This window comes from Rhamphochromis longiceps, linkage group LG9 (genome assembly GCF_057381845.1).
Source record: "Rhamphochromis longiceps isolate RC_006_pf linkage group LG9, R_longiceps_female_GT1.1, whole genome shotgun sequence".
Taxonomy (NCBI): Eukaryota; Metazoa; Chordata; class Actinopteri; order Cichliformes; family Cichlidae; genus Rhamphochromis; species Rhamphochromis longiceps.
Genome location: NC_140565.1, coordinates 4,611,264 through 4,627,290, shown reverse-complemented (window position 1 = coordinate 4,627,290; position 16,027 = coordinate 4,611,264). Strand labels below are relative to the sequence as shown.

The 16,027-nt window shown below is 37.3% G+C and overlaps 1 protein-coding gene across 1 annotated transcript; it reads right to left on the bottom strand.

Moving 5' to 3' along the window:
* Positions 1-7,895: 7,895 nt before the first annotated feature.
* On the bottom strand, positions 7,896-13,957 carry LOC146661564 (uncharacterized). Its single transcript, XM_085417734.1, has 9 exons — positions 13,448-13,957; positions 12,186-12,398; positions 11,715-11,850; positions 10,704-11,242; positions 9,849-10,165; positions 9,547-9,728; positions 9,267-9,439; positions 8,761-8,975; positions 7,896-8,626 (listed from the first exon to the last, which is right to left on the bottom strand). The coding sequence occupies exons 1-9, from the start codon at positions 13,750-13,752 to the stop codon at positions 8,370-8,372; spliced, it is 2,337 nt and encodes a 778-aa protein (XP_085273860.1). The 5' UTR covers positions 13,753-13,957; the 3' UTR covers positions 7,896-8,369.
* Between the last annotated feature and the right edge of the window lie 2,070 nt (positions 13,958-16,027).

Below are 16,027 nucleotides of genomic sequence, written 5' to 3'. Positions count from 1 at the left end.
ATTTTATGGTTACCTTATCCTCAGCGCTCCGTGTGTCTGTGGCCTAGACACAGCTGAAGCCTGATTACAGCGTCTGGGCACCGAGCAGCCTCAATAGCCTGGAAAGGTGCTAACCGCTAGGCTAACTAGCAACAAGATGCCTTCCCTCTCCACAGATGACTACCACAGCCTCCTGCAGAAGATTGCAGTACTGGAGACAAAAATTCATCGCTTAGAAGTAAACGTGGAGGTAAATGGACTGTGTGGAAATGAAACAACCTTGCCTTTGATTCAAAACAATGGCGATGAGCAAGCTAGTACACAGCTAAGGAGCACAGATAACATGACCAAGAAAGTAGACTCTGTGCATTATTATAAATCCTCAAGTGATAATCCCCCCTTAGACTGTCTTGGTGCAAAACCAAGACATAAATCATGTCTCCTGGAAGGGGGAGGACGTATCACAGGCAGGGCACAGCGAGCTGAAATCTCTGAAACCGACTGGCCTTCACTTCCTACGAGACAGAGAAGCTCTTCTACCCCTGTATACGGGAGGAAACAGGACTGGACAACCGTGAATAGGAAGGTTAACAACAAACCTCCAAAACAACTGAATGTGAAACTGCAGAATAGATTTGCTCCACTATCAAAGGAACCTGGATCTATATCGGACAACCATCAATCTAAAAGCAGCGAAATAAGGTCTGAAAATCTGTTGAAAAGTGAAAGGCCACAGGGAAAGCTAAAGGCTAGGCCTGAAACTCTGATTGTGGGTGACTCTGCCGTAAAGGATGTACAAAGGATGTGCGGTAAGAACACTAAAGTCCTCTGCTTTCCTAACGATATGGTCAACAACCTGAAGGAGAGAATTCTTCAAATTGCAGATGAATATCCAACTGTGACAAACATTGTTCTGCATACAGGGTCAAACGATGTGTCCAAACAACAGTCGGAGGTTCTGAAACGGGACTTTACTGGATTATTAAATACTGTAAACTCTCTGAATGCAGCTGTATTCATCAGTGGACCTGTACCGCCGGTCAGAGGAGGAGACGAGAGATTCAGCAGGTTGTTTACACTGAATAAATGGCTTATATCAGCATGTGCTGACCACTCAGTGCACTTTATCGACAACTTTAATATTTTTTGGGAACGCAGGCATCTGTTCAAAGCAAATGGATTTAATTTTAACAAGTCAGGGGTGAAACTGTTCACCTCCAACTTGTTTTATTCCATACGTCATCCATCCGTGCTTGGTGCCAAGGCTGAGATAAACGAGGAGTTATCTCATAAAGAGGAACAAACAGTACACCAAGAACAGACAAAGCCCAGCAGAAACCTTGAGGAGGAGCTCCATTTGCCCCCACCCGGGAAGAGCCTCAGAAAGGAGAGACATCCATGGCATCTGAGGAAGAGCCTCAGAAAGGAGAGACATCTAAGGCAAGAAGAGGGGTCCCTATTTGCCTCCAACTCTCTCAACAACACCAACGACCAGGACAAGGGACCACGACCTTCCCCAGTCCCCCAAACCCCTGACAGGCCATCACCCTCCTCCCCCTCGCTTTCTCCCTCCTCCCCACACCTGAAATTCACTGAGGAGATGATGGAGCGGGTCAATGCTGGGCTCAGATCTACCCCCCGTCCCAATCCCTTTTTGTCCCCCATAAACCCCCCACCAGAGCGGCCAAAGGTTCGCCATCGAGCCCCACCCTCAACAGAGCAATCGAAGTCACATTGCCCAGCCTCGCCCCCCTTAGTTCCTCTTCATGCCCTGTCTCCGCAGTCTGATGCGTGATGTGTGAAGGGTCCGGGCTGTGAGGATTATGGCAGTGATGACTTTTCCCAGGAGAAGCTGGGACCCTGTTTACTAGAAGGTTTTAAAATTTCTGTACTTTTAGGTGACAGGAGACATGTGGCCTGGTCAAAACACAGAGAGCTGCACTCTAAAAGATCTTTAAACATAGTAAACATACCTTGTGTGCCACAGACTGCTCCCAAACACGAGGGGACAAGTAATACCTCTAAAACACTTAAGTTGGCTTTATTAAACATTAGATCTCTAGCTGGGAAAACATTTTTAATTAATGATTTAATCACTGAGCACAGCCTTGATTTTATGTTTCTAACTGAAACTTGGTTGGACCAAAGTAACAGTGGAGCTGTTCTCATCGAGACGACCCCTCCTAACTACAGTTTTATCAGTGAGGCCAGGGTGAGCAGGAGAGGAGGGGGGGTTGCTGTCTTATTTAATGAATCATTTCAATGTAAACAGCTATCTCCTGGAAGTTTTCAGTCTTTTGAATATGTGGCTTTACAGCTGAAGGCCCCATCCAAAGTTGTGTTTCTTAATGTTTACAGGCCTCCCAAATACTGCACATACTTTTTTAATGACCTCAGTGAACTGCTGTCTGTGATCTGTGTTGATTTCGACTGTGTAATTATTGTTGGGGATTTTAACATTCATGTGGACAACCCTCAGGACAAAGGGACTAAAGACCTGAGTAACACTCTGGGCAACTTTGGGCTGACTCAGCATGTAACAGAGGCCACACATAATAGAGGACACACTCTTGACCTACTGATCTCCAAAGGCCTGAGCATTTCAAAGGTTACTGTGTCTGATGTGGGCCTGTCTGATCATTACTGTGTTTTCTTTGAAAGTAAAATCTCAGCCCACACAAATATATCAACAACAGTGATCACAAAACGGTGTATAACTGAACACAGTAGTGCAATTTTAAACCAGGTCTTCCCATTAACACCTGACCTGCCCAGAGGGTCAGTCAATGAGCTCGTCAATAGCTTCAATGCTAACATGTTAAATGTAATGGACACTATTGCTCCCATTAAGGTGAAGGTTATCTCTGGAAGGAAAAAGTCTCCATGGAGAAACTCCACACTGGTGAAAAATGAAAAAAGAGAGTGTAGGAAAGCTGAGCGCAGATGGAGAAAAACAAACCTCCAGGTTCATTATGACATTTATAAAGAGAAACTTCACAATTATAATTTACAACTGAGGAGTGCAAGGAGGTCCTACTTCTCTGACATCATCACTAAAAACAGCCATAATGCTCGGGTCTTATTTTCTACAGTTGACAGGCTAACAAACCCTCCTGTGCCAGTGGCAGCTGAACTTCATTCGACCATGGCCTGCAATGACTTTGCCAAATTCTTCACTGAAAAAATCCAAAAAATTAGACAAGCAATTGGTACATCAACAGCAGATCCAGGATATGTACTGTGTCCACCAAAAAACTGTTTAAACACCATGAAACAGTTTCAACCTATTAACAGCAAAGACCTGGAGGACATCTTAGGTCAACTGAACTCCTCCTCTTGCTGTTTAGATGTCCTGCCAACAAGTTTTTTCAAAAAGGTCTCAAAGACTTTAGAGTCAGACCTGTTACAGATCGTCAACTTTTCTTTAATGTCAGGTGTGTTTCCAGAACCACTAAAAACTGCTGTAATCAAACCTATACTGAAAAAGGACAATCTTGACAAGACACAAATGAACAACTACAGGCCGATCTCAAATCTCCTGTTTTTAAGTAAGATCATTGAAAAAGCAGTTTCTCAACAGCTCAGTTACTTCTTAAAACAGAATAATTGCTACGATGCCTTCCAGTCAGGTTTTAGACAGAACCACAGCACTGAAACCGCTCTGACCAAAGTGTTTAATGACATATGTCTGAATACAGACAGTGGAAAAATGTCAGTCCTAGTTTTACTGGATCTCAGTGCAGCATTTGATACAGTTGACCACAACATATTACTCAAACGACTGGAGAACTGGACAGGTCTTTCAGGAACTGTACTAAACTGGTTCAAAACATACGTAGAAAACAGGAAATACTTTGTATCAATAGGTAACTTCACATCTGAGCAGACAAGTATCACATGTGGAGTTCCCCAAGGTTCCATCTTGGGACCCCTTCTGTTTAACATCTACATGCTCCCACTGGCACAGATTATAAACAACAACAAAATAAACTATCACAGCTATGCAGATGACACACAAATATATATCACAATGTCACCAGGAGACCGAGGCCCTGTACAGGCTCTTGGTAAATGCATTGAGGAAATCAATGACTGGTTGTGCCACAATTTTCTCCAGCTAAACAAAAACAAAACTGAGGTAATAGTCTTTGGCGCCAAAGAAAAACGATTACAGGTCACCAGAGAACTTCAATCTATACATCTAAAAACCACAAACCAGGCGAGAAATTTGGGTGTAGTGATGGATGCAGACCTAAACTTAGAAAAACACATTAAGACAATAACAAAGTCAGCTTACTATCACCTCAAGAATATATCAAGGATAAAAGATCTGATGTCTCAACAGGACCTGGAAAAACTAGTCCATGCATTCATCTTTAGTAGGCTTGATTACTGTAACAGCATCTTTACAGGTCTACCTAAAAAATCAGTCAGACAACTACAGCTCATTCAGAACTCTGCTGCTCGAGTCCTCACTAAGACCAAAAAAGTGGACCACATCAGTCCAGCTCTGAGGTCCTTACACTGGCTGCCTGTCCGTCAGAGGATAGACTTTAAAGTTCTGATGCTGGTCTATAAAGCTCTGAATGGTTTAGGACCAAAATACATCAATGACCTCCTGACCCAGTATGAACCATCCAGATCCCTCAGGTCATCTGGATCCGGTCTTTTATCAGTTCCCAGAGTCAGAACCAGACACGGAGAAGCTGCATTCAGCTTTTATGCTCCTTATATCTGGAACAAACTCCCAGAAAGCCTCAGATCAGCTGAAACACTCAGTTTATTTAAATCCAGGTTGAAGACTCACCTGTTCTCAGCTGCATTTGAATAAAGCACCAAATCCACACTTTAAGCTTAAATTTCAAAACTTACATTTAACTACTGATTTTATCTACTGTTCTGATTTTATCTGTTTTGATTTTATATACTGTTGTTTGTTTGTTTGTTTGTTTGTTAATTAGTTAGTTAGTTTATTTGCTTGTTTTATTCAATTTTAAATCATGCTTTTTATTTGTTCTTGTTTCTAATGTCTCTGTAAAGCACTTTGAATCACCTTGTTGTTGAATTGTGCTATACAAATAAACTTGCCTTGCCTTGCCTTGCCTATATACATATATATATATATATATATATATACGTATATATATATATACGTATATATGAGGGGCCGTACAAGCCAAAATTCATACTTTGACTCTCACATACATATATTCTTCTTTCACACACATATATTTTCACTCTCACATACATATATTCTTCTTTCATGCACATATACTTTCACTCTCACATACATATATTCTTCTTTCACACACATATACTTTCACTCTCACATACATATATTCTTCTTTCATGCACATGTATTGTCACTCTCACATACATACATATATTTTCACTCTCACATACATATATTGTCATCTCGCACACCTTTATTCTTAATTCATATCCATGTATATTCACTCTCACATAAATCCATTAATCTTCCTTTCACACACATGTATTCTATTTTTCTTAATGCTACATATTTTTATGTTGACATATATTTATTCTCCTTGCAGGTGCAGCCCTTTCTAGTCATACATATATATACATACCCTTTACCTTTCAACACATATATATTTGTACTCCTATACTCATATACACATACAATCCCAGTGTTTATCCTTTACCCTTGCATACATACACTCTGACATTCACATCTGCATTTCCTAACACAGGAAGTTAATCCTTTAAGCAGGAAGTTATTCTTAAACCAGGAAATGTAATACACTTGGAGAACTTACTTGACATACCCAGACCTAAACCAGAAGAACCAAGCAATGAAGCTGTTCAAAGTTGTCCTGCTTTCTTTGCTAGTATTGCAGTTAATTTGTCGAGTAAGTAGTAATGAAAATGACATTAGAACTTTTTTAAATAATGTATTAGAATGTTTGGAACAAATTCAAAGAGAAGCTACAGATTCTTTTGTTCGTCAGAGGCTCCATAGAGAACTTGGTGATCACATTCAAACCTTATCTGGAATTTTGTCCATCTCAAGATTTGTTGACGATGCAAGAAATAGAGAAGCAGTGAATACATTACAGTCCTTAAATGGATGGCTAATTTTTTTACTGACTGCTTATGAAACCAGACAAGGAACTACATCTGAGAACAGACTTGTCTTGCTACCTCCACCTCTCATGACTTGCTCTCAAGGTCGACCGCGATACAGCATTTCAAGAGAGCAAATATCTCATTTAGTATCTCTTGGAATGAACTGGCAAAGCATTGCAACATGCTTAGGGGTTAGCTCCCGTACTCTGTACAGGCACAGAGAGGACCTTGGCATTGAGCCACTGACTTATGCAACATTATCCGATGAAAACCTGAACAGGGTTGTTAGGGAAATCCTTCAGTATACCACAAATGCAGGTGAACGATATGTGCATGGCAGCTTGAGATCACGTGGGTTATGAATCCAAAGGTGGCGTGTAAGACAAAGTCTACAAGAAATTGACCCCTTTGGACGTTCCCTCAGAAGATGCAATGCAATACGTCGACGACTGTACAGTGTTCCTTTCCCCAATCAGTTATGGTGAGAAAATTCTAACAGAAAAACAGTCCTGATTCTAAGTCTATAGCGAAATGGATTATCTAAAGCAAAATAACTCATTGTTTTATTTACTCAAACGTGTGCATATCCTTGACCATGTCATAGTTTCCCCATACATAACTTCTACTTATTTCATTTTTCTATAGGCATATAGATGGAAACCACAAACTTGTGAGATGGAGGATGGTGTTCCATGGCTGTGTGGATGGTTTCAGTAGAACCATCATCTACCTTGCGTGTTTAGATAACAACAGGGCATCAAGTGTTTTGTCACTGTTCATGGTTGGTGTTCAGAACTTTGGAATGCCATCCAGCGTGAGATGTGATCATGGACTAGAAAACACTGGTGTTGCCCGTTTCATGCTTTACAGGCAAGGACTGAACAGGCATAGTGTTATCACTGGCAGGTCTGTGCATAATCAAAGAATTGAGCGATTATGGGCAGAATTAAATCGAGTGGTCTCATATCATTTTGTTAATCTTTTCAATTTTATGGAGGAGCATGGTGTATTAGATTCACTTAATGAGGTCCATTTATTTTGTCTTCATTATATATATTTGCCACGTATTCAAAGAGCTGCCACAGAATTTCAGAACCAGTGGAATAACCATGGACTTTCAACACAAGGAGGGCAAACCCCTCTTCAGCTGTGGCAAAGGGGCATTATCAACAATGCAGGAATACATAACCCAAATATGAATGGTATTTGTGAAAATGACTTTGGTATTGATGAATGCAGACCACTGCCAGAGCTGGAGACAAACAATAATGTCGTTGTTCCATCAATTAACATTTCCATCAGTGACACCATGATGGTTACACTTCAACAGACCTTTGATCCATTTGAAGATGATGGCAATAACGGTATAGATTTATTTTGCAACCTTGTTCGTTTTCTTGAGAGACAATCCTAAAATATCAACAAGGCCTCTGGAGAAATTTCATTTACTGTAATTGTGGTTGTGCAGCTTAAAAAGAATACAGTGCCAAGACTGTTGTTAGTTCAGTATTATTAGAAGTTTAGTCACAGCTTTAAATTTCAAGAATGCTACTATCAACCTTTACATGCATGTTTACGGTTTGTATACAATTTTAAAGAATTTATGAGTTGTATTATGTGAGTGTGTTGAGATTTTACAACCATGTTTTGTTTTAAAACACCTTGTTAAAAGAAAAAATAAATTTGTGCAACCACATTTTATTGAGGTTTTTGGTCATCACAATCACCAGATGTATTGTCTTGGAACAAGATGACTCAAACTGATAACATTAACATTAATACAGTCATACAGTCAATACATCAAACATGGATCACTGATCAAATAGAATAGAAGTGTCAGATAAACAATATTGAAGAACACCAGAGAATAAAAGCAACAAACAAGTACAAAGCTAGAAAACAAAAATAATCACAATGCACATAAATTAATGCAATGAAAAAATTATTATTGAATTATGTTAGTATATATAACTATTGTATACTTGTAGAATGGTACCCTGACAAGCAAAAAGACTTGAAGCAAATGAACATTTGTTAAAAGGTCAATGCAAAAACAGAGCCTCCAATCACAAAATAGGTGGGTGACATATGAAATATGGCAACATAAAGTAAATTCAGCTTGGTCTCAAGCGTGTTAATTGGTGTTTTAGGTGGAACATTTTGAACATTTGTTTGATTTCTGGGAAAGAAAATGCAATGATATTCAAAACACCCCCCCCCTCTTAGAATTACTTAATGGTTGACACTCATTAATTTAACTGAGTGCAAAACTCAGATTAGCATACTAACCTGACCAGGAATTAAGCTATTCCAAAACCATGTGTATTACCTAATGCAAAGTCCATATTCTCCTGAAAGTCTTTGTAAGAGGTATGAAGTGGTAACTTTAAACAATTGATGCACGTGTTTGCAATGGGTAGTTTAGACATGGTTTGTGCATCTGGCTCTTGGTGAAGAAATTCAATGGACGGTTGTGGAGAGAAGCCAATTGGTGGAACAGTGTTGGCTCCAGTGGCGAAGGCAAGAATTGTCCCCAGCTTCTGTGTTCCGTCTTGATCTAAAGGAAAAGCAATACTGTCAAAAATGGCATTAAAGACAAAAAACACAGCAAGCATTTCTACTTTTAACTGATTCAATGAAAAGATGCACTGCATTATAAATTGAACACAATGCTTAAAACGCTAAATTTACCTTCTGCATCTGTTAGGTAGTCTCTCCAGAAACTAATGACAACTGCTTCAGCCTGCCTTTTATTGCTCCCAGCTGGAGAAAGGCGGATGGTAAAGAGGCTGTCAAGAAGGTCAGCTGTAAGCACTGAAGGTGACCAGCATAGAAAGGTGCGAAAACTCTCTGGGTGATCTTGGATTTTGTCCAGCACCTCAAGTGTCCGTAGTCCATCCTGAAATCTAAATGATAATCAGAATTACCTTTAAAATCACAAATCACATCAAAAATGAATGGATCCAAGAAGTATAATCTAAAACATATGAATTTATATATACAATAATTTTTACTTCAGATTATTCACATCATCAAAAGTATATATCCCAAATCTGCATTTTTCATGTGATGCTGTCACCTTTGGAGGCATGGTGTACCTACACATAAAGAAATGTCACACAAAATTCCCAGAATACAAGGCAATCAGCATGGGTTTGAGTTACTTATTGGACAACAATAAATACATACATACATACCTTTCAAATGGACCACGGACTCTGTGTATTACTTGGAACATGATAATGTCATGTATAAGCAGATCCTTGTCTTCCAGCCTCCGTAGCGGCCTCAGGCAGCCAGTATTGGCTAAGTATTCCTGAAGTGGCTCAGTTGCTACTATCAGATCTTCAAAGGATTTACACTCTTTAACCTTCAAATAAAAAAATAAAAAATTAATGGGCCCCAATTAATACATGGAGTAGAACGAAATGCACACAATACTAAAACATTATCCAACAACTGACAAATCAGTTTTACCCTTTTAATTTTTTCACGCAGGTCACTATCGGCAACATCTTCTAAAACTGGTTTAGCCAAATCTGGGCCATCAACAAGGCAAGAGAAGAGTGTTGGGGACAGAAAGCCTGCTGGTGGACCACCATGTACAAGGCTTACTGCAATGGCTCTGCCTGCAATGAAGTACCTGTCCTCTCTCATGGCTAGAAATAATGAAAAACATTACATGTCAATAGATGCATGAAAGCGCTTGACAAGAACTTCATAAAAATGATTTTTTTATTGCATTACTCCAGGGATATCAGCCTAAAATCAATACATACCAGCACTATCAAGCGCCAAGTTCATTTTGCCTTCTTCACCCTCAAACATTGGAGACAGGGGCAAAGCTTCGATCAGAAGTCTTAGAAATTCTCTTCTTGGTCCACCCAAGTCAACAGCCTCTTCAGGTACTCCCATATCGTCAGAAAACCTGACAGAAATTGTGTGGCATGGATCATATGTCGCTCGTTTAAAACCTCTAATTGCTCCATCCAGGACTGTTGATCTATTAATGTTGAACTTGCATTTCTTCTGTTGGTTTACTTTTGCAGAAAGTTCCTCCAAAATATCTTTTGCTGATACCAAACAACTTGAAGTCCTGTAGGATTAGAAAAAAGAAAAGAAAAAAAAAGAAAAAAATATTGAAAAGAACATCAGTAAAAACATTCACATACAAGGGCTACAAGGACATACAAAGTTTTGTCAAAATCAGAATCAGCATACTTTATTAATCACCAAAGGAAATTATCATAATCATAAGCAAAATGTACAAAGGAGTATATTGCTCAGTGGCTTTTTATATTGTTTATATGTTTTGGAGAACTAGAAAGCACTAGAGCAAAGAAAAATAGTTTCAATGCACAATAAGTAAATTTCATTTCATTGTCAGATAGGCTGTTAAAAATTCGCTGCCTATTTCAAATAAAATAAAATTTGCCAGCATTACAGCATTATCATTTGACTCTGTAGACATTATTCAAAAAACTGTTTTGTTAACAGCAAATATAAATATCATATATGCATATAAATATCTGAGGATGGATTACACTCCTTCACAACACTGGTTACAGTATTGGATTGCAACAAATATGGTGTGTTTAATTGGCTACTGTAAAACATTTGTATTTGAAACTAACCTTTCGCTCTGCAGGCTTGCTAGTATAGCCTGGTTAAGTTCCTCATCATCAGAAGACATGTCAGATAGTGGAGTCATGATTGAAAGGTAGTTATCGTAGTTTACAGATTGACTGTGTGTTGATGTAGAGGGTAATGCTGAACAATGATTCTCTGGATTCCTGGTCTGGTAGGGTGAGCTTGAGGTATTTCGGCACGTCAGGACCAGAACTGGATCACTTAAAGATGCAGATGATGAGGTAGAAGGCTGACTAGTGGAAGGGTAGATTTCCAATGAAGACACTGGTAACTGGCTGAAGGAAATGTTTGTTGAAGCGCTGCTGTACTTGTGTGAGATACTACTTTCATGGGTCAAGGCAGGAGTTTCCGTTAATAATGTTCCATTACAAACTGATGAGGCAGGAGATTGCGTCGGAGCAGAGATTGGTTGGAAGGCAGCTGTTGAACTGGCAAAACTGTCTGAAGATGATGAGCGCAGCTGCCTTGATGAAACAGGGTTTTCTTCACAGTTTTCCTCACTGCTGTAGCTTGTAATATCATCCTTAGAAATAAAATAATAATTATAATAATTCACATATATTGAATTTGAACATTAAATACCATATATCCAACCTCTTCTGCTTATTCTTATCAGAGGTGGGGTGGTTGGAGCCTATCCCAGCTACCATAGGGTGAGAAATTTCAAGAGTTAATAGATCTTTCTCACAATTACTTTTACATACTAGGCAGACAAAATTGTAACACATCTCCTGAACAGCAGTAGTCTTACGTTCTATAATTCACAAACAGTCCAACAGAGCAGCTGTAAATTTAGTCAATACCAGAGCTTAGGATTAACATTTTAAAAAAGGAACATTAACTTGGTACTATTCTATCCAACTACAAAAGGTGAAAGGCAAGTTTAAAAAGAACAGACATGAGAAAGTTCAAAGGTTGTTTATGCACCAATTTCTGGTCTTCATATTATTACTGTACAGTGCTATGTAGATTCATTCAAAAGTCAAATAACGTACCAAAATTGGTTTTGATGGTCTGATGTATAGGGCTTTCGATTTATAAATTTTATGTATGAGATTTGCATCCAGCTCCTGTCCTGCTCGCAGTTTGGGCGCAATCAGTCTGTTGCCACAAGCCATCAGAAACTCCAGGCTGGAAAACAGTTACAGTAAGTTGTAAAATGTTTAAAATCCAAAACAGCAAAAATGTTCCAATAACTTTTTTAGAGCTAATCTTGTTTTCCTCTTTGAATCAGACTGAAACCAGTAGTAACAGAAGTAAACTTTATACAAATGCCAAAAAAGTATGCCAAAAATGGAGTGTTCAAGAAAGGATAACTGATTTGGTTCTTTTATTTTAGTTTACTGATTCATGTCTACCTGTTCTCTGACTTAAATCGTTATGTAAAGCTTTGAAATGCCTAGATATCGAAAAGACTACTGACAAAAGCTGTGTCGCATTAGGTTTCAACTGCTAGCACAACCTACCTTACATCAATAGAAAGTTTATCTTCAAAGGCGTCCCTTATTTGTTCAGAGACAGTTTTCTGGTCCCAGGATTTTTGGAATTCAAATCCATTCAATATATGCCCTTGTTCATGTAAATGTTGTTTTGTGCGATGCTTGACAACAACACTGCTTGATGGCCATGGAAGAAGGATGACATCTTTGTTGAAAGTATCATGATAATGTGTCTTGGCCCTATAAAACAAAACAGAAACTATATTCAGATTTATGTATCTTTTGTTTTATTTACCTATACTTAGACACTATCAGTTCCTTAAGAAAGTTGCTTATGTCACTTGGTAGTGACCAGCTTACACGTTAAACTGTTGCTAAGCTTTTATGAATAAAATAAAATGTTACACAGTTTATATTAAAAAAAACCAGTATCGCAGCTAGCCATTTAGCCCACTTGAATATGTTTAAAGTTGCTTGTGCATGTAAGAGTTGAGTATAATAGCAAACACAAATAACAGAAACATAATTTGAAAGAAAAAAAAATGCATAAAGTAATAGCATGCCTATAAATTGCCTTTGAAAAAAAATGGAAACTGTACGTAAAATAGAAAATGTTTTGGGGTTTGACCATTTTAATTCACTGACGCTTGAATTAAATAAATAAATAAATAAATATATAGTACAATGCATAAGGATTTTTTTTACTGCTCTACAGAGAGGCATACAAAGAAACATTTGCTATTACTTTTTACTTTGACTAAAGAACAAAAAAGACACCGATCATATTTCTTTTTTTCTTATTTCATACACTGTAGAAACTGGACTGAAGGCATGACTTGGCATCCATGTTTATCTACCTCTACAGTGGTACAGATATTGATCCACTCACAACACAGAGTTGGATTGATGTCTTCTAGCAAGATTAAAATTCTACCCCAATAAATAAATAAATAAATAAATACAAAACTAAACAAAAACAACAAGAAAATTAACCCAACCTTTTATTTAGCAGGCTAATGTAGCTACCACCTCCCACATTAATAAAGAAGATTTAATAAAGTAATCTTAAAGTAAGCATCAACTTACACTCGGGTCACAAGTACAAACAGCCACTAATATTGAAATAAATGCCACGGTCTTTACTGTTTTTAATGTGGATGCTGCTGAATAAATTAGCTAGGGCTAAAAATTTATAAGGGTAAAAAAGTGCGTTGCTAAATCAGCAAAGCACATTTCGTATTTTGTATTTCGCAGTTGTATAGTTAAGTGGCAAACTGTTTTGTTCTTACCTTTTCCTTGATCTGCAGTTCCAGTTGCCAAAGTGTTTTTGGGTCTGATATCGCAAAGACTGCCCCACTCCAGTCGAACTCTGTGTAGCTACTTGACTCGTTGAAGATACCCGGGTGTTAGCTGATCTAAAAAGTTCCCTCATCTCACTTTCCACCGTGCTGTGGATAACACTGGGTGCAGTTGAGCCCGTCCCATCTCGATCAAGTGACGAGGACAACGATGTGACCGTTTCAGGAGATGATAAAATATTTCTTAACAACCCGACAGCTTGCTGAAGAACTCGAGTTTCTTCTCCCCCCTCCATGCTGTCAGACACTTGAAAGTGACCCGCGCGTGCTTCTCAGCCAATCACAGCGGTACAGACACCCAGCCTTCCGTTTCCATTAAACTCCTTCCGTTTCCACTATACTCTTTCATTCACATACATTATTCTCTTGCATACATATATTTTCTTCAGATATGTATGCATTCTCTTCTTACATACATATATTATTTGTAAGATTAAATGCATTTTGAATGCATGTAAATGAGAGCAAAATGTAGGAATGCATAAATGAAAATGCATGTATGTTAGAGTGCAAATGTGTAAATATGTAGATTAAAATACATGTATAAGAGAGCATAATATTGCAATGTGTGTGTTAAATATGTGTAAACATGAGAATAAAAATATCTAAATATAAAAATTAAAATAAAACTACGTGAGAGTGAAAGTATATGTATGTGAAAGAAGAATATATGTGTGTGAGAATGAAAATATATGTATGTGAAAGAAGAATATATGTGTGTGAGAGTGAAAATATATGTATGTGAGAGTGAAAATATATGTGTGTGGAAGAAGAATGTATGTGTGTGAGAGTGAAAGAATAAATTTTGGCTTGTACGGCCCCTCATACATATATATATATATATATATATATATATACATATATACATATATATACATATATATATATATATATATATATATATATATATATATATACACATATATATACATATATATACATATACATATATATACATATATATACATATATATATATATATATACATATATATATATATATACACACATATATATATATACACACATATATATATACATATATATATATACATACACACATATATATATACATATATATATATACATACACACATATATATATACATATATATATATATACACACATATATATATATATATATATATACACACATATATATATATATATATATATACACACATATATATATATATATATATATACACACATATATATATATATATATATATATATATATATATACATATATATATACATATATATATATATATATATATATATATATTGGAGCTGGCCTGGGAACTCCTTGGTGTTCCCCCGGACAAGCTGTAGGAGTTGGCTGGGGAGAGGGAGGTCTGGGCTTCTCTGCTTGGGCTGCTGCCCCTGCGATCCGACCCCGGATAAGCGGAAGAAAATGCACGGATGGATGGATGGATGGGTTAGAGCATGTTAGGTAATTTCATATAGAAATTTGTTAAAATAAAACATTCAATGTTATTTTACAGCGACGACAAATTATTTTAGCAACTTTATTATGGAAAATTTCTGTATTTTTACATGATGGTGAATTTACATTATTTTACCATATTTTTCTGGTTTCCCATATGGCAGATTTTTTTGTGTATGTATATAAAGAGGTAATTACAAAATGTCAGAACAAGAGCACACTCGCATACCGACATCGAGCTGAAAACTCCTTTGATAGCAAGAATAAATTAATAAAGTTCTTGAATCTAAGGAACCCTACATCCAGATTTATTTGTGATATTTTCTTAATTATGTCTTTTTAATGTTATATTTTTGCTTTTAATGTTTTTCATCTTAAGCCTTAAATTTACTCTTAAGTTAGAGATGTTATTTCTGTCTTCTCTTCTATGTTCTTGTCATTTAGAGTGTTGTATTTTGTCTGTATTTCTTTTTTTTTTTCAAAAATGTTATTCTCAGTTTTGGTTTTCTTTTCCTTGGTAATTATATTCATAATTTGCAGTTCTCTTGAGTTTCTGTTCTCCTGTACTCCTTGGCTACTTATATCTTTTGAATATGGATTTCTGGGTTAGATGTTCCTGTGTTTGGTTACTTCCTGTTTGATTATGATATCTCTCATTTAGTTTGTGCTATGCTTACTCTTGCTTACCTTGTTTCTCCCTACATGTTTCAGTTTCCCATCTCCCCGATTACCCCGAAACCATCAGTTTGCTTGTATTCTTCGTCAGGTTGTACTGTTTGTGCTCTGTTGTTCTGCTCTCATATGTCCCCCGGTTTGTTGGATTTTGGCTGCCATTAGATTTCCTGTTTATCTAAATTAAAGTTTGTTTTTTGTTGTAAAAGACCACATTTGGGTCTGCATCCACATTCCTTCTGAAAAAAAAAAACCCTGCAATTTTATTCTATTTATTAATGTTTGGTGACCAGTATGAATTACAAGGTGATGGCTCAAATTTATGGATCAAATTCTCTGGCTGACTGGGTTCTTTCTGTGTTACGCTTGCATGTTCTCGCTGTGCTTAT

Coding starts and splice junctions, on each gene's coding strand:
- LOC146661564 (XM_085417734.1), bottom strand. CDS start 13,752: ATGGAGGGGGGAGAAGAAACTCGAGTTCTTCAGCAAGCTGTCGGGTTG. Junction 9,729..9,848: donor CTTGGCGCTTGATAGTGCTG/GTATGTATTGAT, acceptor CATTATTTCTAG/CCATGAGAGAGGACAGGTAC. Junction 8,627..8,760: donor CTACCTAACAGATGCAGAAG/GTAAATTTAGCG, acceptor CTTTTCCTTTAG/ATCAAGACGGAACACAGAAG.